The sequence below is a fragment of the Schistocerca gregaria genome, chromosome 2 (assembly GCF_023897955.1).
Source record: "Schistocerca gregaria isolate iqSchGreg1 chromosome 2, iqSchGreg1.2, whole genome shotgun sequence".
Classification (NCBI taxonomy): domain Eukaryota; kingdom Metazoa; phylum Arthropoda; class Insecta; order Orthoptera; family Acrididae; genus Schistocerca; species Schistocerca gregaria.
In genome coordinates this window covers 151,964,157-151,987,400 of record NC_064921.1, presented here as the reverse complement: position 1 = coordinate 151,987,400, position 23,244 = coordinate 151,964,157, and the positions used below count along the sequence as shown (strand labels likewise).

General features: G+C 41.2%; 1 protein-coding gene across 2 annotated transcripts in view; it reads right to left on the bottom strand.

Annotated features, from left to right (window-relative positions):
* Nucleotides 1-405: 405 nt before the first annotated feature.
* LOC126336577 (uncharacterized) overlaps nucleotides 406-23,244 on the bottom strand; it is a 147,180-nt gene continuing 124,341 nt past the window's right edge. For both annotated transcript variants that reach the window (XM_050000433.1, XM_050000434.1), the window contains exons 17-19: nucleotides 14,904-15,027; nucleotides 5,165-7,052; nucleotides 406-2,713 (exon numbers count right to left, since the gene is read on the bottom strand). In XM_050000433.1, coding sequence (XP_049856390.1) covers nucleotides 1,852-2,713; nucleotides 5,165-7,052; nucleotides 14,904-15,027 — 2,874 coding nt within the window. In that variant the 3' untranslated portion in view covers nucleotides 406-1,851. The remainder of the gene's footprint in view (nucleotides 2,714-5,164; nucleotides 7,053-14,903; nucleotides 15,028-23,244) is intronic.

The following is a 23,244-nucleotide window of genomic DNA, read 5'->3' as shown; positions in this document are numbered from 1 at the left end:
TGTAAATCCATTTGATAGTGTCAGTCAAATATTTTACAGATAATACTGTTTACGCCATGTGTGATGCTATTTGTGCCTCTGAATGTAGTTATTTCACAGTAAAAAATAGTAACCAAAAATACTGGCAACTTACTCTCAAAAGACCAAGTAATAAACAAAAATCTAAATGCATTAAATTGTGTAAAGTATTACATACACCATAATACTTTTATAATAATGGTATGGTATGGGATCAGACATCATCAACAAGCTTTATCTTCTTGACATTGTAAGCTGTTTTCTGAATTATCTGTGCAAAGCAAAGAGCCTGAGTGTCTGGTGTAATGTGAAATCTAGTCATATTTTTCTTTGTTAGGAATTCTGCAATACTATGAAACCAAAGAAAGGAAAAAGTACTACACAAGATAATCTTTAAATGTATACACTAGATGCAAATTTATTCACAAACAGTCATAAACTATGTCCACAGTTCTTTACAAATTCTACATATATTACTGTGTGTTGAGAAATTAATCAGAAACATGACACAAAAAATGTGATGAACATATATTTAAATTCTTAATATTTTAGTTGATTGCATATCAACAGCACATTTCAATAACAGCTTAAAATGTCCTAATACTGCCATGTTTTCTTATTTTTTTACACCAAGTTTAACTGCATTTGTCACATTTCATTTTTTAATGAACTATTTTCCCCCCCATGAGGTCCAAAATGATTCAAAGTCACAAAAATTTTATAACACCAGCACAAAACAATATATATATTTTTTAATGAATTTAGCTTTTATTTTTGAAGTAAAATGAAATGTATAAGACCAATGCAGTTATTTATTATATATTCTCAATTTTGCTATGAAGTCACTTAGAAAATACTGCCAGTGATGTAACATAATAGTGGTCTTTGGTTTAAAGGAAAGAAACGTGTCATTGCTGCTTTCCTGAAACAAAACTCAACACACTTTTTGCTTGTTTTTGGTGTATAGGACAGCACTTTTAATCACAATTACAAAAACTGTATCAGCACATCAGCTGTGTATAATAAATTCAGACTGAAAGTTAATGAAAGGTCTGTGATAATTAAATTGTGATAAATGCAGATTACTAAACTACAGACTGCTTATAACAGATCAGTCACATTCATTCCTTCACGATACTCTCCAATAGTTGAGGAATATAAATGTCACATAAAATTAAAATAAAAGTATAGACACACTAAAATATGAAAATGTTGTACCTAATAACGGTACTATATAAACAATTCATATAAAACTTCTCTTCACTCTGGAAATCACTCCATCCACACATACTACAACTTCAACATTAAAATTCTGTGACACCTGTTTAAATAGAATCACAATGAAATATGTATAGCCATATCTGAGTACATGTAAATGTTTCTGAGTTTATATGTATACATAGTAAATATACAGCGATTTTATATATACACATATTTACAGTTTTCAGACAAAAAAATCACAACTTGGGTCACTGGTGTGCATACATTCCAGTAAATTATCAATTGCACAAAGTTTCAAAACAATTATAGTACCACACAACCTTAATACTTAATAGTTTGTTCTGCAAATTCATCATGCATCAACCACTCAGGAATATGCGAGTGGGAGAACAAGTAAAGACAAGTCTGTGTGACATGCACACACATCCCTGCATACTTTTGCACATGCATGTGCACACGCAAACACACACACGCGCACACTTGCACACAGAGGCGCGCGCACACACACACACACACACACACACACACACACACACACACACACACACACACACAAATATATCTTAGCTGCCAATAAAAATAAATAATATGAGTCATCAGATACAAAGGTTGCTACGCATCCAAGTCATCTTCCCGCTGACTGGAGAAGTACGAGACAAGGCCGCCAAACTCTCCTCCACTGTCCTCTTCATATGGCCTTGATTCACTTGTGCTGTGGTCTGGTAACTGCTGTATGTGAGGTGGCTCTACAGCAGGATTCACATACTGGTCTGTATAAGCAGGTGGCTGATATGGTGAATGCTGGAGGCCTTCATCAGCAACTGTTACCGAAGGGTGTGGTGGGTAGTTTCCGTAATGATAGCTCGGAGGGGGAGGAGGAGGCGGGGGAGCATGGTATGGCGGGTAATTGCTGGGAACTCTTCCCTGTTGAAGCGAATGATGTGGGGATTGCTGATGCTGCGGAGGAGGAGGAGGAGGAGGAGGAGGAGGAGACGGTTGTGCATGCATGTGAGCTGCAGGAGAAAACGAATGTCGTGCAGCTGGCGGGGCACCTGGAGCCGCTTGAGGAACTTCTGACGGGAAACGAGGCCTGGTGTAAGGTGGAGGGGGCTGTGGAGACGGAGTACTTAGAGATACAGGAACAGCTCCAGGAGTCGGCTTTCCTCCGAGAGGACTGCCTGTAGCAACAGGCACAGCCATAGTGGGTGCCGGCTGCTGGCTGCCGTCCGCTGGCCGTTGCACAACACTTGGTCCTGGGGCCACTGAAATGGGGCCACCGCCTGAGGGAGAAGGATCAAGTGGGTGATGTGACCCATGATACAATGATGTTGGCTGTGTAGCTGGGACTCTTGACCGCATCGGTTGGCTGATGGGTGCAGTATTTGCTGGAGGTGGTCTGATGAGTCCAGGTCTTGAGGTGTAGTGTTGCTGCATCATACCAGGGCTGCTAGCAGATGGTGGACCTGGTGGCTGCCTGTTGTTTATTACAAAAAAAATGCAAAAGTTTAATGGAAAACTTTAAAAGTAAGAGTTAAATCTCTAACAGAACACATTTAAGGTACACAAATGTAAATAAATTATACACTGATGAGCCAAAGAAACTGGTACACCTGCCTCATATCACGTAGGGCTCCCACGAGCAAGCAGAAATGCTGCAACACAATGTGGCATGGACTCGACTAATGTCTGAAGTAGTGCTGGAGGATTGACACCATGAATCGTGCAGGGCTGTCCATAAATCCGTAAGGGTACAGGGTTGGGTCTTCTGATCAGCATGCTGCAAGTCATCCCTGACATGCTCAATAATGCTCATGTCTGGGGAGTTAGGTGGCCAGTGGAAGTGTTTAAACTCAGAAGAGCATTCCTGGAGTCACTCGGTAGCAATTCTGGATGTATGGGGTGTATTGTCCTGCTGGAATTGTCCAAGTCCGTCGGAATGCACAACGGACATGAATGGATGCAGGTGATCAGACAGGATGCTTATGTACGTGTCGCCTGACAGAGTCATATTTAGACGCATCACGAGTCCCGTATCACTCCACCTGCACACACACCACAACATTACATAGTCCAACCAGCTTGAACAGTCTCCTGCTGACAAGCAGCGGCCATGGATTCATGAGGTTGTCTCCATACCCACACACACCAATCAGTTTGATACAATTTGAAACGAGACTCGTCCAACCGGGCAACACGTTTCCCATCCCCAACAGACCAATGTTGGTGTTGGCGGACGAGCTGTAAAGTCTTCTGTCATGCAGTCATCAAGGGTACATGAGCGGGCCTTTGGCTCCATGATGTTTCGTTGAATGTTTTGCACAGACATTTGTTGACGGCCCAGCGTTGAAATCTGCATCGATTAGCAGAAGGGTTGCACTTCTGTCATGTTGAATGATCCTTTTCAGTCATTGTTGTCCCATTCTTGCAGGATCTTTTTCAGGCCACAGCATTGTCAGAGATTTGATGTTTTACCGGATTCCTGATATTCACAGACACTCATGAAATGGTCTTATGGGAAAATCCCCACAGGAGATGCTGTGTACCAACGTTCATGCACCAACTATAACACCACGTTCAAACTCATTTAAATTTTGATAACTTGGCATTGTTGCAGCAGTAACTGGTCAACAACTGCGCCAGACTCTTGTTGTCTTATTCAGGCATTGCCGACCACAGCACTGTATTCTGCCTGTTTACATCTTTCTGTATTTGAATATGCATGCCTATATCAGTTTCTTTAGCACATCAGTGTATGTAACTGACAGTGATGAACTACAAGTGAAAGGGACATAAATCAATAGAAAACTTGCAAGAGCAACTTGACAATTCAATATCAGTGTGAAACTGATAGGTTATGGTGTGAGTTTCTTTATCATCTCCCAGAAAGACTGGTATACTTGCAATCCACAATGATGAATAAAGAAACATTTACTTCCAAATTTTATGCAGTTATGTGGATTGTTCCAACTACTCATATAATTCGTATTTCATTAATAGACATTTTTAATGTTATGTTTATGATTCCTGTGAGATATGTATGATTAATGAATCAACCATTAACTCCTCCAGGGAAGTCAGGATAAATTTGAAAGCAGATTAATATATGACAGCCCCTCCCCACCCCCAGTTACATACCACATGTGTACATATAGCAAGTATTTGTGATTGTTTGGTTAGCAGAAGCATGCTGAAGTCCTCTGGTAACTGAACAATAAAAAAATATGCAGTTCTATCAATGAGTTCAATAATGACGCACTCCAAAAGTTACCGGATTTTTCAGTGTATTGTGGCACTGCTTTTTCTAGGCTTAAGGTGAACTGCCACTACCTGTCTTTCAGAATACAATTTTGGCTACCCAACAGTTTTCTGTGAACAGCACCTCACTACTAACAATTTAAGCCACTCAAAGTGTTCACTTGAATCATTTCTTTTCAGCCATTTATCACCATTCAGAAACAAAACCGTCCCTGGAGTTGTCGATGTGTGCACTGATCAATGCACAAGTTTCCCATGGTCTCGTATTCTACAATGAGAGATTACATTCCACAATCAAGAAATCAATTTTATTGGACCTTCTGAAGTTGCCCATGTTTGCAGCCTCTCATAATGGACAGCCCACTATTTCAAAAGTACAGAATAAATAGCAGAAGCTACAAATGGCAATCTCTCCTGTTGCATAAAACTCAATAAAACATCCATCACACCCCAATGCCTTGTTGTATCTAACAGCTGCTTGTTGATATTCACACACACACACACACACACACACACACACACACACACACACACACACTGAGAGGGAGAGAGAGAGAGAGAGAGAGAGAGAGAGAGAGAGAGGGAGGGAAGGGGGGCAGTACATATATTAAAAAGTGAAGTGTTGTAATCTATCTTCTAAAATATATTAGTAAACTAATCATTCCCTTACCTATATGGAGATGGTATCCTTCCAGGTTTCCCAGGCGAAACAGGTGCATATCTTTGGTCAGGATTTGATCCAAAATATTTATGTCCCATTGCTGCTGCTGCTGCAGTAAAGCTCTGTGGAGAATGCTGAGAAACTGGTTGTGCTTGTAGCATCCGTGTTATTACACTGCCTGTAGCATTGTTATTGACAGGAGTTGCATGTGTAGGGTAGTGTTGAGGCTGTGGTGATGACTGCTGCTGCTGCTGCTGCTGCTGCTGTGGCTGTTGCTGCTGCTGCTGCTGTTGTTGTTGTTGTTGTGGCTGCTGTTGCTGCTGCTGCTGTGGCTGCTGCTGCTGGGATTGTGGGGGATATCGTGTCTGATCACCCACACCAACGGCAGTTTCAGCCGCTGCAGCCAATGTTGCCTTTCCTCGACCTCTGCCTTTTCGTTTTGGTGGTGACTGCACTTCACCACTCATTCTTATAATATTCTGCTCACCTGAGACAGGAGGAGGATCATTAGCTCTATCTATCTGCATTCCAACCACGTTTGGAGGATTGTGTATGCTTTTAACATGCATTGCCTCAAGTCTCTGCATGGGGGGTGGTTGACCTTGATGTAAGATAGGTTGCTGCTGCAATTGTGGTTGAGGTGGCTGGGTTTGCTGAAGTAATGGTATGGGTGGCACCTGCTGGCGATTTTGGAGTTGTTGATGTTGCTGTGGCTGTAAAGAAGGTTGCTGCTGTTTCTGTAGTGGCTGCTGCTGTTGCTGAGATTGCTTTTGTTGGTTTTGAGAATGTGGCTGCTGAGATGGCAGCGGCTGAGGAGACTGTTGTAGTTGCTGCTGTGGCAGTTGTGTCTTTTGTTGCTGTGGCTGTGGTGGTTGCACCTGCTGCTGCTGTAGCTGTTTAGGTGGTGTCTGTTGTAATTGCTGTTGCTGAAGTTGTGTCTGCTGTGGTGGTGGCTGCTGCAACTGGGGATGGAGTGTATGGGAAAGCTGCTGAATTTGCTGATGAGAATGTTGTTGTTGCTGCTGGTGTGGTTGTTGTTGCTGCTGCTGCTGCTGCTGCTGCTGCTGTTGTTGTTGTTGTTGTTGTTGTTGGGGTGGTTGTTGTTGTTCTGGCAGCTGTTTCTGCATCTGTGTTGGGACTGAACCTGGTAATTGTCCTATTGTTGGTGCTTGTGGTGATGGTGGTGTTACACCTTGCTGTGGTTCCATGTAATTTTTGAATGACTGCTGCATGCCCATCATTCCTCTAAGTGGTGGAACTTCAAGCATACCTCTGAGAGCCTGTACGCCAACTCCAGGAGGAGGGGGAGGACTGCTCTCATCTGACAGTTGGCAGAATGACTGTTGATCTTCTTGGGCAGATAGTCGTTGCTGCTGTTCTGAAAATGTTCCTGCGCCCATTTCAGGCTCTTTTTGGTTTTTACGAACTGGTTTCTTCCTTTCCTTCTTCTCTGGAAGTGGTTTCTTCCTCACATATTTCCTCTTTGTCTCTTGGCTGGGTGTGGGCACTACAGCAATAGGCAGAGCTTCTGGTATGACATCTGCTGGTGTTTCAGTAGAAGGGGCTTCAGTAGTTGAGTCCTCCAAGATTTCTACTAGCTTTAGTGATTCCTTCAACCTTTCACTTGGGTTGTCTGTGCATACTTCTGGTTCAGTAGGAACACTGCTTTCCAAAACAGATTCAACATGATTTTTGTCATCCTCGACTAATCGCTCCATTTCTTCCTCTAGTTGTTGCATTTCATCGTCACTACCATCTAAGCCTTCACTATCATCAGTGTCATCTCTGATCACCTGCTTTTTCTTCTTAACCACATTTGATTTGTTTGTGTCTGGAGCAGGTGATCCCTTTGATTCATCATCTTGTTCATCCACTTTATCCTTTTCTTCATCTTTTTCTGAAATAAAAACACAAAACTTAATTACTGAGACCACAAACAACACAATATAGAACTTGAATTAGGTGGTGGTGGTGGTGGTGGTGGTGGTTAGTGTTTAGCGTCCCCTCGACAACGAGGTCATTAGAGACGGAGCGCAAGCTCGGGTTAGGGAAGGATTGGGAAGGAAATCGGCCGCGCCCTTCTCAAAGGAACCATCCCGGCATTTGCCTGAAACGATTTAGGGAAATCAGGGAAAACCTAAATCAGGATGGCCGGAGACGGGATTGAACCGTCGTCCTCCCGAATGCGAGTCCAGTGTTGAATTAGGTAAAATGTGATATGTATCATTAGGTGCAGAATGCAGCTACAAGTTGTAGTGATAAAATACAGCTTGTTTTAGCTTGCAGGAGAAGAGGTAACACCATTGCTGCAGAAATTCCAATTGTGAGCCAGTTTCCCCTTCTGCACCATCACCAATTCAGTCAGACTAGTTCATCCTGTTCCACTCAGTAAACAGTAGTTATCAGTGGCTTCAGTGTGTCATACTCAGCATGTGTTGGTGTCAATATTACCCTCTACTTGCTCCCTGCTGAAGTGCTAAAAGTCTTAAGTTATTTTAATCATACTATAGTGTCTGCAACAGTAGCTGATTCTGTGTTTTATAATTTCTCACAGGGGACTGATTAAAGGTCAGGTTATTGTTCTATGCGACCAGCAAATTCTGTCAAACAGAAGAGGACTTAATATATTACCCTGAATATTTAAAGTAACTATTACTGTGGTAACTCAAATGAATATGTATCTAAATTCTGCCTCCAACTACAAAATGTGTCATTCACAAGACATCACAAAAGGAGCACTGTTGTGAGGTGCGGAAGAAATGAAAACTGGCAAAATGGTGATATGTTTTGCACAATTGTGACATATTTGATATATCTGGTAATCATTTTCACCATTTCTCAACCACTCTTCTGACCTCTACAACATCCTTGACAAACTAAATTATTTTTGAAAATCATAAGACTGAGACCTGTGGTGTATGGGGTAGTGTCTTTGATTAGTAATCAAAAAGTTCTCAGTACCTGATTCTAACTGCACTATCTCATAAATTTTTGAATAAAAATCATCAGCAATGGCGATTGAAGACTTCTTCATTCTGCCAACAGCCTTGTCAAAGAGGAAGGAGGAGTAACAAAGGTCTAAGGCACTCTCTTGCTCTTGGGACAGGAAACTGCCTGTAAAAGGTAGAAGTATCAGCAATGATAAACAGTGAGAGGGTGCAGAAGGCAACAAAAACACTGCATTGAAGACACATAATAATTATTCCCAGGATATGTGGCCTGTAACTGAAAAAGCGTCATGATGCTCTCTCCGTTGGAAAAAGATCCTAGACTAGTCTCCCATTCAGATCTCTGGGAGGGTACTGCCAAGAAGGGGGTGACTATGAGAAAAAGAGTGAATAATCAATGAAACGATAACATTCTACAAGTTAAGGCATGGAATGCCAGAAGTTTGAATGTGGTAGGTAAGCTAGAAAATCTGAAAGTGGAAATTCTAAGGCTAAATCTAAATATTGTGGACATCAGTGAAGTGAAATGGAAAGAAGGCAAGGATTTCTTGTCAGAAATGGTATAATGGGAGTAGAATTTGTTAGGTACGACAGATAGTGAGTTACTGTGAAATGTTCAGTGAGACTGTTATTATTATCAGAATTGACAGCAAATCAACACCAACAACAATAGTTCAATTCTACGTACCATCAATGTAAGTAGAAGATGAAGAGACAGAGAAAATATACGAGGATATTGAACGGGTAATTCAGTGCACAAAGGGAGATGAAAATCTAATAGTCATGGAAGACTGGAACGCAGATGTAGGGGAAGGAATAAAAGAAAAGGTTAAGGGTGAATATGAACTTGGTAGTAGGAATGAGAGAGTAGAAAGACTGAGTACATCTATAAATTTCAGAGGTTATAATGAATACTCTGTTCAAGAGTCAGAAGAGGAGGAGGTGGTACACTTGGAAAAGGCTGGGAGATACAGGACTATTTCAGTTAGATTACATCATGGTCAGGCGGAGATTCTGAAATCAGATATTGGATTGTAAGACATACCCAGGATCAGATATAGACTCACATCACAGTTTAGTAATGATGAAGAGTGGGCTTAAGTTTAAGAGACTAGTCAGGGAGAATCAATGCACAAAGAAGTGTGATACAGTACTAAGGAATGCAGAGATATGCCTGAAGTTCTCTGAGGCTACAGACTGCTATAATGAATAGCTCACTGGGCAGTTCAGCTGAACAGGAATGGGCATCTCTAAAAAGGGCAATCAGAGAAGTTGGAGAGAAAAACGTAAGTACAATGAAGGTAACTGCGAAGAAACCTTGGGTAACAGAAGAAATACTCCATCTGATTGTTAATCAACAAAGGAATGAAGTACAAAAATGTTCAGGGAAATTTAGGAATACAGAAATACAAGTCACTTAGGAATGTAATAAATAGGAATTGCAGGAAATCTGAGGTGAAATGAATACATGAAAAATGTGCAGAAATCAAAAAAAGAAATCACTTTTGGAAGGACTGAAATGTCAAAACAACCATCGGTGAAATTAAAAGCAAGGGCAGTAACATTAAGAATGCAATGGGAATTCCATTGTTAAATGCAGAGCACACAGCAGATAGGTGAAAAGAGTGCACTTAGTACTACTGGGCATGGGGAGCGACAATGACAACGTCTAGTCTGATGATGTGATAGAAGAAGAAACAGGATTTGATAGAGAAGAGATAGGCACTACTCCAGTATCAGAATTTAGAAGTGCTTTGCAAGTCTTAAAAGCAGATAAGGCAGAAGGAACAGATAACAGTCCATCGTAATTTCTAAGATCAGTGAGGAAGTGGCAACAAAAAGATTATTCATGTTGTGTAGAATGTATGACACTGGCGATATACCATCAGACTTTCGGAAAAACCTCATCAACACAATTCCCAATGTTGCAAGAGCTGACAAGTGCGAGAATCTTCGCACAATCAGGTTCACAGCTCATAGAGCCAAGTTCCTGACAAGAATAATATACAGCAGAATGGAGCAGAAAATTGAGGATCTGTTAGATGGCAATCAGTTTGGCTTTAGGAAAAGGTAGAGGCTGCTGATAATGAAAGCAAGACTCGAGAAAAATCAAGACATGTTCATACGATTTGATGATCTGTAGAAAGCGTTTGACAATGTAAAATGGTGGAGGATGTGTGTAATCCCGAGAAAAACAGGAGTAAGCTATAGGGAAAGATGTGTAATATACACTACATACGATAACGGGAAGATGGATAATATACATTATATACGATAACGGAGAGGGAACAATAGGAGTGGAAGACCGAGAATGAAGTGTATGGATTAAAAAGGGTGTAAGACAGGGGTGTAGCCTTTCACCTCTACTGTTCATCCCAAACATCAAAGAAGCGATGATGGAAATAAAAGAAAATCAATGGTGAAATTTGCTGAAGACATTACTAACATCATTGAAAGTGAAGAAGAATTACAGTTTGTATTGAATGAAATAAACAATCTAATGAGTACAGAACAGGGAGAGAGAATAAATCAAAGAAAGACAAAAGTAATGAGAAGTAGCAGAAATGAGAACAGTGAGGAACTTAACATCAGGAATGATGCTATGCTCATGAAGTAGATACAGTTAAGGAATTCTGCTACCTTGGCAGCAAAATAACCTATGTCGAATGGAGTAAGGAGGACATACAAAGCAGACTAGCACTGGCAAAAAGGGCATTCCTGGCCTAAAGAAGTGTATTAGTATCAGACGTATACCTTAATTTGAGTAAGGAATTTCTGAGAATGTATGTTTGGAGCATAGCTTTGTAGGGTAGTAAGACATGGGCTATGAGAAAAATGGAACAGAAGAGAATAGAAGTATTTGACATGTAGTGCTACAGAAGAGTGATCAAAATTATATGGACTAATAAGCAAGGACTGAGGAGGTTCTATGCAGAATAGGGGAGGAAAGGAATATATGGGAAACATGGACACAGAGGAGAACAGGATGATAGTGCATCTATTAAGACCTCATGGAATAACGTCCATGACATTAGAGGGAGATGTAGAGGGTAAAAACTGCAAAGGAAGGCAGAGATTGGGATATATCCTGCAAGTAATTGAGGATGTAGGTTGCAAAGTGCTACTCTGAGATGAAAGGATTGGCACACAAGAGGAATTCATGGCAGGTCACAACAAACCAGTCAAAAGACTGATTACTAGTGGGCAGGGGAATCCCCCCTACTCCAAGGTTAATATCCATATATCCACACAATTGTTTCCAAAGGCCATGTTCCCACCCATCCACTACCACTTACTCTTGAAGATTCACCACTGGTAAACCCTGCATGACAGGCAGGAAAACATGAGCCAGTCATTCATGTTGTTTACCACGTAATATCTGTTCACTGCATAGCTTTTTACATAGAAATGATTTCCATTAAATTTGCTGAGCACATGAAAGGACACACAAGGACTGTTAACCCTGATAACATCAAATACTTTCTACAGCAAATAAGCCATTTAGTTTGCCTCATCAGCACTAGTTTCCCTTGTAGAAGAGAACTTTACTCTCCATTACATCCTCAAATCTCAAAACCTTTATGACCTTAACGTCCTGTAACATCCCACTTTTTCCCAAGCGGTAGAAGTCCATTATTTAATAAATTACTCTTCTCTTGCTATTCCAATTTCCATTTACCTTCCTCTTAAATTTATGTGAACTTTCTCTGTGTATCTCTTACCATCTCTGAACTGGCACTGGAACACTATTTACTAACATAACACCTTTGATCCCTTGCTCTGTGTGCTGCAGTCACCACAGATGCCTACTGCAGTGGCAACACCACAGACTGACACAGCAATGTAGGTTGCTGACTTCACTGTGAAGTCTGGCTGACAGAGTGTTTACAAGCAAGTACCACAGCTGGCAACAAATGCATAGGTGTGGCCAATGTCCATCAGAGCGCATCAACCAGCAGCAGAGGAAGGGGGAGCAACAATCAGCGAAGTATTTCCTGGCCATCACGTGTGTGCAAACAGTCCTGGAAATATCCTTCTGCCCTGGGCTAGATAAGCTGGCACCCAGCCATTCAGCAGGCAGTTCTCAACTTGTCGAGTGTGGAGAAAATCAGCTTGTCCAGTGGTGTGCCACCACGACCATTCTCTCTACTGCAATGATTGTGATACGTCGCTTCTGTCATGTTAGACTATGTACCAGTTGCTAATAGCCGACTTTGATGTGGAACAGTTGTACGGGTATAGAGTTGAAAGGAACTCTGGCCATGAATGAATTTTTCTCTCAAGTCCAACCTTCCCTAACTATCCCCTCTTTCCTCCCTGATAAAGGACCAATTAAGTTCAAAAAAACCTAGGGATAGTATTTTCTAGTTTTAAGTGTTTCAAACAGCAGTACTTGAAAATTTGCTTGTGGACCAGCTATTCTGCCTTCTTGAAATATACAATTTTCTACAACACACTTATAAAGAAGAAACAGTATAAATTAGCAATGGAGCTTTAAGATCAGTTGTTTATTTTTCAGGCAGTTGTAGGCAATAACTGGATAGAAAGCAAAAGGGGAAAAAGTGGATAAGAGAACTGACTGTACGGGAAGGTCATTTTGATATTATTCACACCAGTAAAATTTGTCATTGCCTAACAGGTCAGAAAAGGGTATCAGTTGAGCAAATCAACAAGTATATCTCGAGCCCTTTCATACATCTCCTTGCAGTAATTATAATTACAGTAACTTCAGCATGAAGAAGATACTAACTAACCACTTAGCATTTAAATCTCATAAGAAACAAATGGTCTTCAGCTCTGTAGAAGATCTATGCCCAATGGAAATTGCTACTCAAGAATGCACCAGTAGGTCTCAGGTGTAACTTAGAATTCCAGTTATTTGGAAAAGTAATGAAGTTGGGTGGCCAGCGACCTGTGTGTGTGTGTGTGTGTGTGTGTGTGTGTGTGTGTGTGAGAGAGAGAGAGAGAGAGAGAGAGAGAGAGAGAGAGAGAGAGACTGTGCCATTCGGATCGTTCCTATATTACTCATTGTCCTTACCATCAGCTCCTTCCCTGCACCCATTCCAGCATTACAAAGCCCTCTATTTCACCAAAGCACCCACAGTCTTTTTATTTCTCTCCTTTTGCACTAGCCCCCCCCCCCCCCCCCCCCGCCCATCCCTTCCATCTAAGCACTTTACAGTTGCCTACCCCTACCCTGCTCTCTCCCCCCCCTCCTCGTCCCAGCCTCCTCTTTACCCCTACCACCTGGTTGCTTCTCCTATCATGTGATGCTACTCACAGTCTAGCCTCAGCAGTCACAGACTGTGTGTGTGTGTGTGTGTGTGTGGTCTTGTTGGCCGCAAGCTGATTCTTCGGCAGTCTTTTTGTTGAGACTGTCTGCGACTCAGCATCTCTGGTTAGTATCCACTATCCTTTTCATAGTAGAATTACATTAATGAAGACATCCAAAACTTACTTCACCCTGACAGATACGAGGTGTGTTTAAGTATGAGGGTCTTCAGTATGTAATGCAACAGGATTTTTTCTGAAAACAGGTTGGTTTTATTCAAGATTCCAATACGCCCCATTACTCCCCATTCTTTTGGAAAAGAAACCTATTTTCCAACATAATCTCCATTCAATGCGATGGACTTATGTGGTGGGAGGGTCTGTAGGCCTGCATGGTGCCACTCTACTAGCCCACGTCAGAGCCAACCTCTTGCTGCATCAGTAACTCCCCATCATTCACAAACTCTTTCTACAGAGTGCATCCTTCATTGGGCTAAACAGATGGAAGTCAAAAGATGTGACAGGTTGTAGGGTGGATGAGGTAGAACAGTACATTTTTGCTGCAATTTCGTTGTCATGAGTGTAGGCATTCTGCAAGTGCATACGAATATCTGTGGTGCCTGATTTTCCACAAAAAGAGACTCAATGACATCTCTCTGCTTGGAATGCACCTCCTTTACAGAAGCTGTTCTAAAGACTACATATATTGCCGCCAGCTGTTGAAATTCATGAAACTATAGGGACTCAAGCACGATGTCCCACAACAAATTCCACATTTTTTCATCTGAAATTGGCCGAGGAAAAAAAATGTGTTGCATTACTTACTGAATGCCCATTGTAAGTACCATTTTGAAATAAAAATAATACAAGTACATTTTCTTTTACAATTTTATTTTTTCCCAGAAGCCTGCATTTAATTTTTTTACTCAATTTCCACCAATATTTGGGGTGTTTATGTTTGTCTGGGAGTATCTGAAATGCCTCCTCTGAGAATCCAGCTGACACTCAAATCCTCACCATGATTCGTTTTCTTAGTGCTAACTGTGTGAAAGCAGCTAAAGTTCATCATCAAACCACATGAAGGAGGAGGAAGAAGAAGAAGAAGAAGAAGAAGAAGAAGAAGAGGATGATGATGATGATGATGATGATGATGATAAAAAAGAAAGAAATGAGTGATGACATGTTACCATAATGGGCGAGAGCTTTTAAAGGTGGTAAGAATGTGCAAGATGATGATGGAACTGGGTGACCTTCAGTCATTACTGATGATTTGATGCAGAAAGTTGAAAAAGTGAGCGAGATCAGATGTTTCACAATTTCGACATTATCTGATAAGTTTCCTCAAGTGTTGAGAAGCAATGTTGTGTCAAGGTTCTGTCTCTTTCTTTATTGCTTTTGCTTCATTTTTAGTATAATAGTGAATACAATTATATCAGCAACACATTTATTTTTATTTCAATATGAACAAATAAAATAGTGCACACAGACAAGTAAACTTATCAATTTGCTCCTCAGACTAAAACACCTACCTGATTCAGAACTGTCATCCTGTTCGACTACAGGCTCTTGCTCCTCTTCTTCCTCCCCTTCATCTTCATTTATGACAAATTCTTCTTCACTCTCAACCAGTCTGCGACTTCTCTTTATCACCTCCTTGAAATGAAACAAACATAAAAAATCGCAAATGCTTGGCATCAGATGAAAGATATGATTATGGTGTAATTGTTTCTCAACGAAGAAATCAGAATAACTTACTATTACTTTTGAAACATCACAGCCACACCTACATATTCTTCCTTACCATCTGAAAGCTAAAATTCATATACATTTTTTGTTTATGCTTGTGTCAGCTATATGTGGGTTATTACTGTTTCATCAAATAGTAAACAGGCAACTACCTCTTGCACATTCAGTGTTACCATTATTTTAAATACTATTCCTAATTCAAGGGTAATTATGTGTAATGGTGCTGCTGAAGTGTAATTAGAAATAATAGAAATGTTATTTGACTTGTTAAAAAAAAGTTCAAGTTATTAAGTAATTTATATAGTGGCATTTATGCCTTGGGATATGTGATGTTTACACATTTGAGACCTCATTTTATTATACAATATATGAAGCCTCATGTTATTGTACATTAGCCGGCAGTCAAGAAAGGTAAACCTACCCATCCCACAAAGTGACACATGATCATGAAGCATGGGAACAGTGGTGTGAGTAGAAGCAGTGTTGTGCTGGAGCATATAGAGGGATAACAGTGAGTCAACTGCTGGGTATGGTGCCAAGTACGTAACTTTGATTATCTGTATTTACTGTTCACTATTCCTACACGGTTCTAAAGATACTGAAGATCTTATCCACACTGACAACATTTCAGTCATTCTAAATTGAAGTTCCAAGCTTAATCAAAGTTTTCAGTTAATGTTGTAAATCACTGGCGGACTGAAACGACCAATCACAAGAGCACGCCAAGTGGGCAGATGCAAAACAACATGGCTCACTTGTTAGTCTAGAATAAACTCACAGGCAGATGCCATGTTGTTACTACAAGTGACTATCTAATATTATCGAAGGTGAACTAAAATTTAAACCAGCCTCAGGAAACATTTGTGTATGATATCGTACTGCCATCAAAATCGTGTGGAGACAATTTTGTCAACTTTGATAAATGACAATTAGAATCCGTGAACTTTGATTCTGAAGCTGATGATAGACTGACTTTCAAACAGTTGCTGTTTATAAAGACTGTTTTTCCCAATTATGAAATTGAGAGAATAAAATGAGGTGGCATTCCTTTATTTCGAGACTTTTACTGTTGTGACATTTAGATATTCCATTAACCACTGTTCAATGCATGCATGTTATTGTATATGGCCAGCAGAGAAGAAAGCCCATGGGGACACTTGACCACTGTCTCTGTCTACTGTGGCTGAACTGCAAGCAACTGCTTCTGACAGGAGAAGCAAACTGGGTGGCACGGTAAGGAGGAAGCTGGGGTGGGAAAGGAGAGGACAGGAAGGTAGGGGTGGAGCAGGGTGTAATGCTGCTCGTGAGAACATGCAGGGATGTGGTGGGGACAGGGTAGGGCCTCTAGATGCAGTCAGGAGTTTTTAGGAGGGGGGGGGGGGGGGGGAGGGGGAGGGGAGTGGAAAAGGAGGGAAGCAGAGAAGGGGGGATGGGAGAGAGGAGCTATTGTGTGTGTCGGTGGAATAAAAGGCTGTGTTGTTCTGTAGTGCTCAAGTGGGAGCACGGAAGGGGACAGATAGTTGAAGGACAGTGACTAGCGAAGGTTGATGACCTGAGGAGGAGAGAGGAAATTTTACGGGTTTGTAGGATATACTACAGGGAGAGTTCCGACCTGTACATTTCCAAAAAGATGGTGTTGATATGGAGGATCCAGATGGCACAGACTGTGAAGCAGCCACTGAAGTGAATCATGTTTTGGGCAGCATGTTCAGCAACTGAGTGGTCCAGTTGTCTCAGGTTGTATAAGTGGACAAGAAAAGAAAATTCCTGGATTTTTCCCAGATCTCCCAGTTAAAAACGTACTTTTCCTCGGAGCTGTAAAATTCTCAATCCTTTGAACTGCTTTTCGGAAAGACCTTTGATGTGCAGCAACATGTATGCTGCACGTTCATATTACAATTGGGTACATATTTTCGTATTATGAAAGTATAAATTCGAATTCCACCAAACACAGCACATTAGTTTCTGAAGCATTGAAACAGAGTGTCCAATGCACTATTGAAAGCCAATCACAGCTCATGCCACATGATATCGACAGCCAATTACAGCAAATATTCAGAGCACAGGACACATGATGTAGTTAGGCAATAGCAACATGACTGTTAAGTAGCATGAACACACAAATAGGAAAAGTTAATGGTTTAAATTAATGTACGTAGCTTAGCTACAAGAAAAGCTCAGCTTCCACATATAACACTGATGTTTTTAGTGTGTGTCACAGTTTTAGATATGTCACTCAAATGTGCCAGTAAAATTTGAAACAATGACATTAATGTCTTGTCTTCTGGGCTCAAAATTATTCTATGTGGCTGGACCTGAAAGTGTTAAGTTTTAAATGAGAGTCAAACACTCTACAATTTAAGAAATGCATTGCACAATCTCACACGTAACACAGCTCATCCATCTTACATAAAAGGAAATTTCCTTTGAAAATAATACTTTTTAAAGAACCATTTGCAATATTTTCCCATGACCTCTTAGACATGGGATCGCTTCAGCAGCAGAGAGTGCCAGAAAACAGTCGTTACTGCACATGGGCAGCTACGATGATGTAGGAAGCCCACATGTTTATACACATATAACATTAAGACACCTTACATGATGTCATAAAAGAAATAGGACCTCAGAGGATACTACATGAGCATAGGAATTTTGCAAACCATACTAAAATGCATAATTTGGCTTAAACTACACATTCATATGTCCACATGCACAATGAAGTAGGCCCCAACCTGATATTAAGCTTTTCAGTGTGCTTTTTGGTATGCAAATTTTCTTGGAGTACCAGTACTTTATTGTCTCAAGTTTGGTTTTTTTATTATGTCATAACGTCATACGTGCCAGAAGATGAAAATGTGCACTTGAAATTCAGTGAACAATAGTGTGGAATGAAACACTTCACTTCTTATAAATTGACTGCATCTCTGGAAAAGATTAATAAAACCCTCGTTTATTTAGCAAACTGATAAAAATAACTTCATTGTTGTGCAAGGCGATTAATGCTTGACTGCCAAAAATATGGAAGCAAATTAAAATCAGAAAACTGAAACTAACAACATATTTTAGTCTTTCATAATTATGTGAATGTATTTTAATTCATTTGATAGCTCCCGCTGACAGAAATCTGTTTTGTTTTCATTTGACGAATAAAATGTAAATGAAGGGAAAACAGTAAAAATCACTTAACGTATACAGGGGTCACTATCCGCCTCCCTCTTGCGTGAATCTGGCAGCTTGGGCATGCCAGAAAAACTCTTCTGTGTAGCATGACTGCTTTTTGCTACTGCTGCAGCCACACTTCAAGTAGCCAGAAACAGGAGAAGGTACTGCTCATACGTGACTCAAACTGTGCATGTGCATGAGCCTGCTGGCAACTGCTCAAAACGAACTTAATGGGAACAGTTGTGACATCACGCTCATCAGAAGCAGTTTGCTGTTATGAGCTATTCCATAGTCTTTGTCTTCAAGCCTTTCACACATTTTGCTTTTGGCAGGTGCTTGTGTGTGTTCTGTGTTTCGTTGCTGTAAATGTCGCATTTCCTTTGCAAACTTAAGTTTTATTTTGGTTTTATTCTCTCATTTACATTTTATTGCTGCAGTATTATTCTGCTGTAGTGGGATACAGTAAAATTCTTCATTGGACTATCAGTTCTTACTAGTTAAAATTATAAAAATTTAACTGAAGACTAAAACAGTGAAAAATTACTGGAATTCTAAAAAAATTTCCGGGGTTTTTTCTGGTTTTCTCCTAGATAAAAAAATTCCCAGGTTTTTCACGGATTTCCTGGTTGTCTCGGCGCATATACACCCTGTGTCTCTTGGCCACAGTTTGTTGGTGGTCATTCATGCAGAAAGACAGCCTGTTGATTATCATGCCCAAGTACAATGCAGCACAGCGGTTGCACAGCTTAGTTTGTAGACAACATGATTGGTTTCACAGGTAGCTCTGCCTTTGATAGGACAAGTCCTGCATCTAGGTCTATTAAGGGATATAGGCTATGAGGTGAGGGGTTGGGAGCAGGGCTGGTGTAGGGATGGACAAGGATATTGCGTACCTTCGGTGGGAGGTGAATACCACTGTGGGAGATGTGGGAAGGATAGTGAGTAGTATATTCCTAATTTTAGCTAGTTGAAACCCCAGAGGAGAATGTAATTCAGTGCTCTATACCCGGGCCGCTGAAACATTGCACTTGACGTTTGCGTATGAAGTTGGCACCGTAACAGAGTAACAAGTGAAGAACGATAGGCGCTAGGCGTTCAGCGTGGGGCGCCAGCCAATCACAGCGCAGTGAGCACTGCGGTTACTCACGTGCTGTGACGTCAAAGTTCCCGCGTTGCCAGCTTTGTTTAGTGAATGTGTATACAACGTGAGTTGTGTGTTGTTTACCGCGTGTTTTCGTTGTACTGTGTGCTATATCGTTGTGACTTTTGTTACGTTGTGAGTTTACGTACTTGGAAAATGCCACCGAAAAGACTTCGTTCACCTAGTGACAATCCTTTGCGTCGAGGGGTGCCGCTAAACAGCCAGGCACTGGAGTTGCTACGCAGAACTTGTGAGTTTTACGTGCAGGAGAAAAACTACATAAGCATTCATGGACAGCCATCAATTCCTGCCGACAAAGTGGTGGAACGTACGTCGAAAACTCTTTGTATTAGTGCAAGAACGGTAGTAAGTAAGGGAGTATTACTACAAAACTTGGAAGATACTGAAGTGAGCCGTAATAATTCCGAGCTGTCTGGATCAAATAATACATTTTTATCAACCCCGGGAAAGAAGAAAAAGCGGCGTAGTCCTATCACAGATTTAGATTCTTTCCAGACTGATGCAGTTCGTAGGCATGTTTATGCTTACTACAGCAGAAAAGAGTATCCGACTGTAGCTAAGTTATTAATCTCTTTAAAAGAAAGTGAACTCTTCAGGGGTGGTAAAACATCACTAAAAATTGTGCTAAAAAATATGGGTTTCCGTTACAAAACGCTAGATGGACGCAAAGTACTGTTAGAGAGGGCACATATTGTTACCGCTCGTAGCATTTTCTTGCACAAAATTGTGGGCAGAGACATTCATTCCATAATTTGGCTAGACGAAACGTGGGTTAATGGCGGGGAAGCTGTCAGTAAATGTTGGACGGATAACACACCCAGCAGTAGCGGCCATCAGCCGAAGGGAAGAGGAGCTAGATTAATTGTGGTCCATGCAGGCTCCTCCAGTGGTTTTGTCCCTGACGCACTTTCAGTTTTTAGATAAAAAAAGACTGGTGATTACCATGAAGATATGGATCACGCACGATTTGTTGAGTGGTTCAGGAACCTTTTAAAACAATTTCCTGTCCCTACAACAATTGCAATGGACAATGCTCCATATCATTCGGTGATACAGAACAAAGCCCCAACTACAAATGATCGGAAAGAAATTATGGTGCAGTAGTTACAGGCTCGAAATATTGTATATATGGGTATGACAAAGGTTCTGTTATATTCTCTTGTTAAAGAAAATAAGCCTACGACACCTACATACGTAGTAGACGAAATTGCCAAGGAGCAGGGTCATACTGTAATAAGGCTGCCACCATATCACTGCCATTTCAACCCTATTGAGTTAGTATGGAGTGACGTAAAAATGTATGTAAGGAACAACAACAAGTCCTTTACAATAACAGAGGTGGAAAAGCTGTTGCGTGAAGCTCTTGTGACTGTGGATGCAGCCTCACGGAGAAAAAAAAGTAGAGCACGTCGAGAAGCTTATACGAGCAGCACAGACAATAGAAGGCATTATCAGTGGCCATGAACAATTAATGATTTGTCTTGCCGATGACGATGATGAAGACGGTTTTAGCGATGAATCGGACAACAGTGACGATGGCGAGCTGGGTGGAATTGCGCCATTATCGCTGTAAATTGGTGAGTGAAAAAATTCTAATATTGGTTATTTATTGCAATCTCAGTTATTATTTATTTTGTAAACTATGTACATTATTGATTTTAAAGTACCAGTCGTCAGATGCTTGTTTTTTGTATTTATTTGCTCCGTTATCGAAAGGGTGCACATTGTTATGCTTTTACATGCATTATTATACGGTTGTTTACTTCCTGTCATTGTAGTACAACTAAAAATGAGTTTTTATATACATTGTAATTGCTCAATCGCTTGCATTTACGAGACGGGACGGCAAACTGTATCGTCTGCTGTGTGTATAGAGGCTGCTGTTGCAACATCGCTATTACAGTATAGCCAACTTAACTAGACAAAAAGCGAATTGTCAAGTGCAATGTTTCGCCGGCGGGGTATAGTTCTCGGTGGTACTGAGTCATGAGAGGAGTGCTCCTTTGTGGCCAGACAGTGGGTATGTGGGAGGTGATAGGCGGCTGAAGAGACAAGGCACAGGAGATCTGTTTCTGTACAAAGACGGGAGGGTAATTGCGGTCAATGAAGGCCTAAGTGAGATCTTTGGTCTATTTTGAGAGGGACTACTTGTCATTACAGATGCAGTAGACTCAGGTGGCTAGTGTATATGGAAGGGAATTCTTAGTAAGGAATGGTAGAAGCTATCAAAATGGAGGTATGGGTAGTAGGTTTGATATGGACACAGGTATTGATGTAACCATATTTGGGGTGGACATCAGCATCAAGGAAGGTGGCTTGTTCGATTGAGAAAGATTAGGTGAAGTGAATGTGGGAGGTTCTGGAGGAATGTGGAAGATATCATCAACGAATATGAACCATGTGAGGAGTTTGGGAGTCTGGGTAGTTAGAAAGTATTCCTATAGGTGGTCCATGAATAGGATGGCATAGGTGGTGCCATGCATATGCTTATTGCTGTACCACCGATCTGTTTGTGGGTGATGCCTTCAGAGATGAAGCAGTTGAGAGTGAGAATATAGTTAGTCATGGCTACCAGGAAGGAGGTTGTCGGTATGCAATCAGCCAGGCATTGGGAAAGGTAGTGTCCAATAGCAACAAGGCTATGGGCATTAGGGACGTTAGTGTAAAGGGAGGTGCCATCAATAGTGGTAAGCTGGTCCTGTGTGGTAAAGGAATAGGAACTGTGGAGAGTCGGTGGAGGAAATGCTCAGTGTCTTTGCACTAGAAGGATAGGTTACAGGTAACCACAAGAGCAGAGATTCTCTCGTCCTGGATGGTTGGGTTTATAGACTTTAGGAAGCATTTAGAAGGCAGGAGTGTGGGGAGTGGTAGGGTGAGGAAAGAGAGACATGCAGGGGAGACATTTGGTCATGGGTCTAAGGAGCTGCGGATAGCCTGGATATCCTGCTGTATTTCTTGAACGGAGCTGCTGTGGCAGGGTTTGCAGATGGGTGATCTGAGAGTTGGTAGAGTTCTTCTGCCAGTTAATCATTGCAGATCAAAACCAAAGTGGTGGAACCATTGCCAGCAGGTAGGATGATAAGGTCAGGATGAGTTTTTAGGCGGAGGATTGTCGTTCTTTCTGCAGATGTGTGGTTAGCTTCTATCTTGAGCAAATTGGGGAATTACAGCGACTCAAGGTTTGAAGTTAAGAAATTCTGGAATGCTAAAGGCGATGATTTGGGGGGCAGTGGGAGGGCAGTTGGATAGCAGAGTGAGCTCAGTCAAGCAGGGTAAAACACTGGTAGCATTTCTGGCAAAAAGTGTTTCCTCTGTATGGACCTAGAGAATGTCTATATGCTATTCCCCGTAGTCTACCCTCCTACATCAATGACGTCAACCATTTCCTCCATCAACTTTCGACAGTTCCTGCCCATTTAGCACAAGGCACTCTGCTCATCACTAATGATATCACTTCTCTTTACAATAACATTCATAATGCCCATAGCCTTGCACACTACCTTTCCCAACACCTGAATGATTCCAAACCCGCAACCTCATTCCTGATCACCATGACCAGCTATATCCTCACCCACAATTGCTTCACATTTGAAGGTATAATCTACAATTCAGGATACACCAAAGAGCATCCACATGACACCATCCTATATCCGCCTACTCATGAGCCACCTAGAGAAATATTTCCTAACCATGCAGAATCCAAAATCCCACACATTGTTCAGATTCCTTGATGATTTCTTCTTGATCTGGACCAAGGGTGAGGACACCCTATCCACACTCTTCCAGAACCTCAACACTTT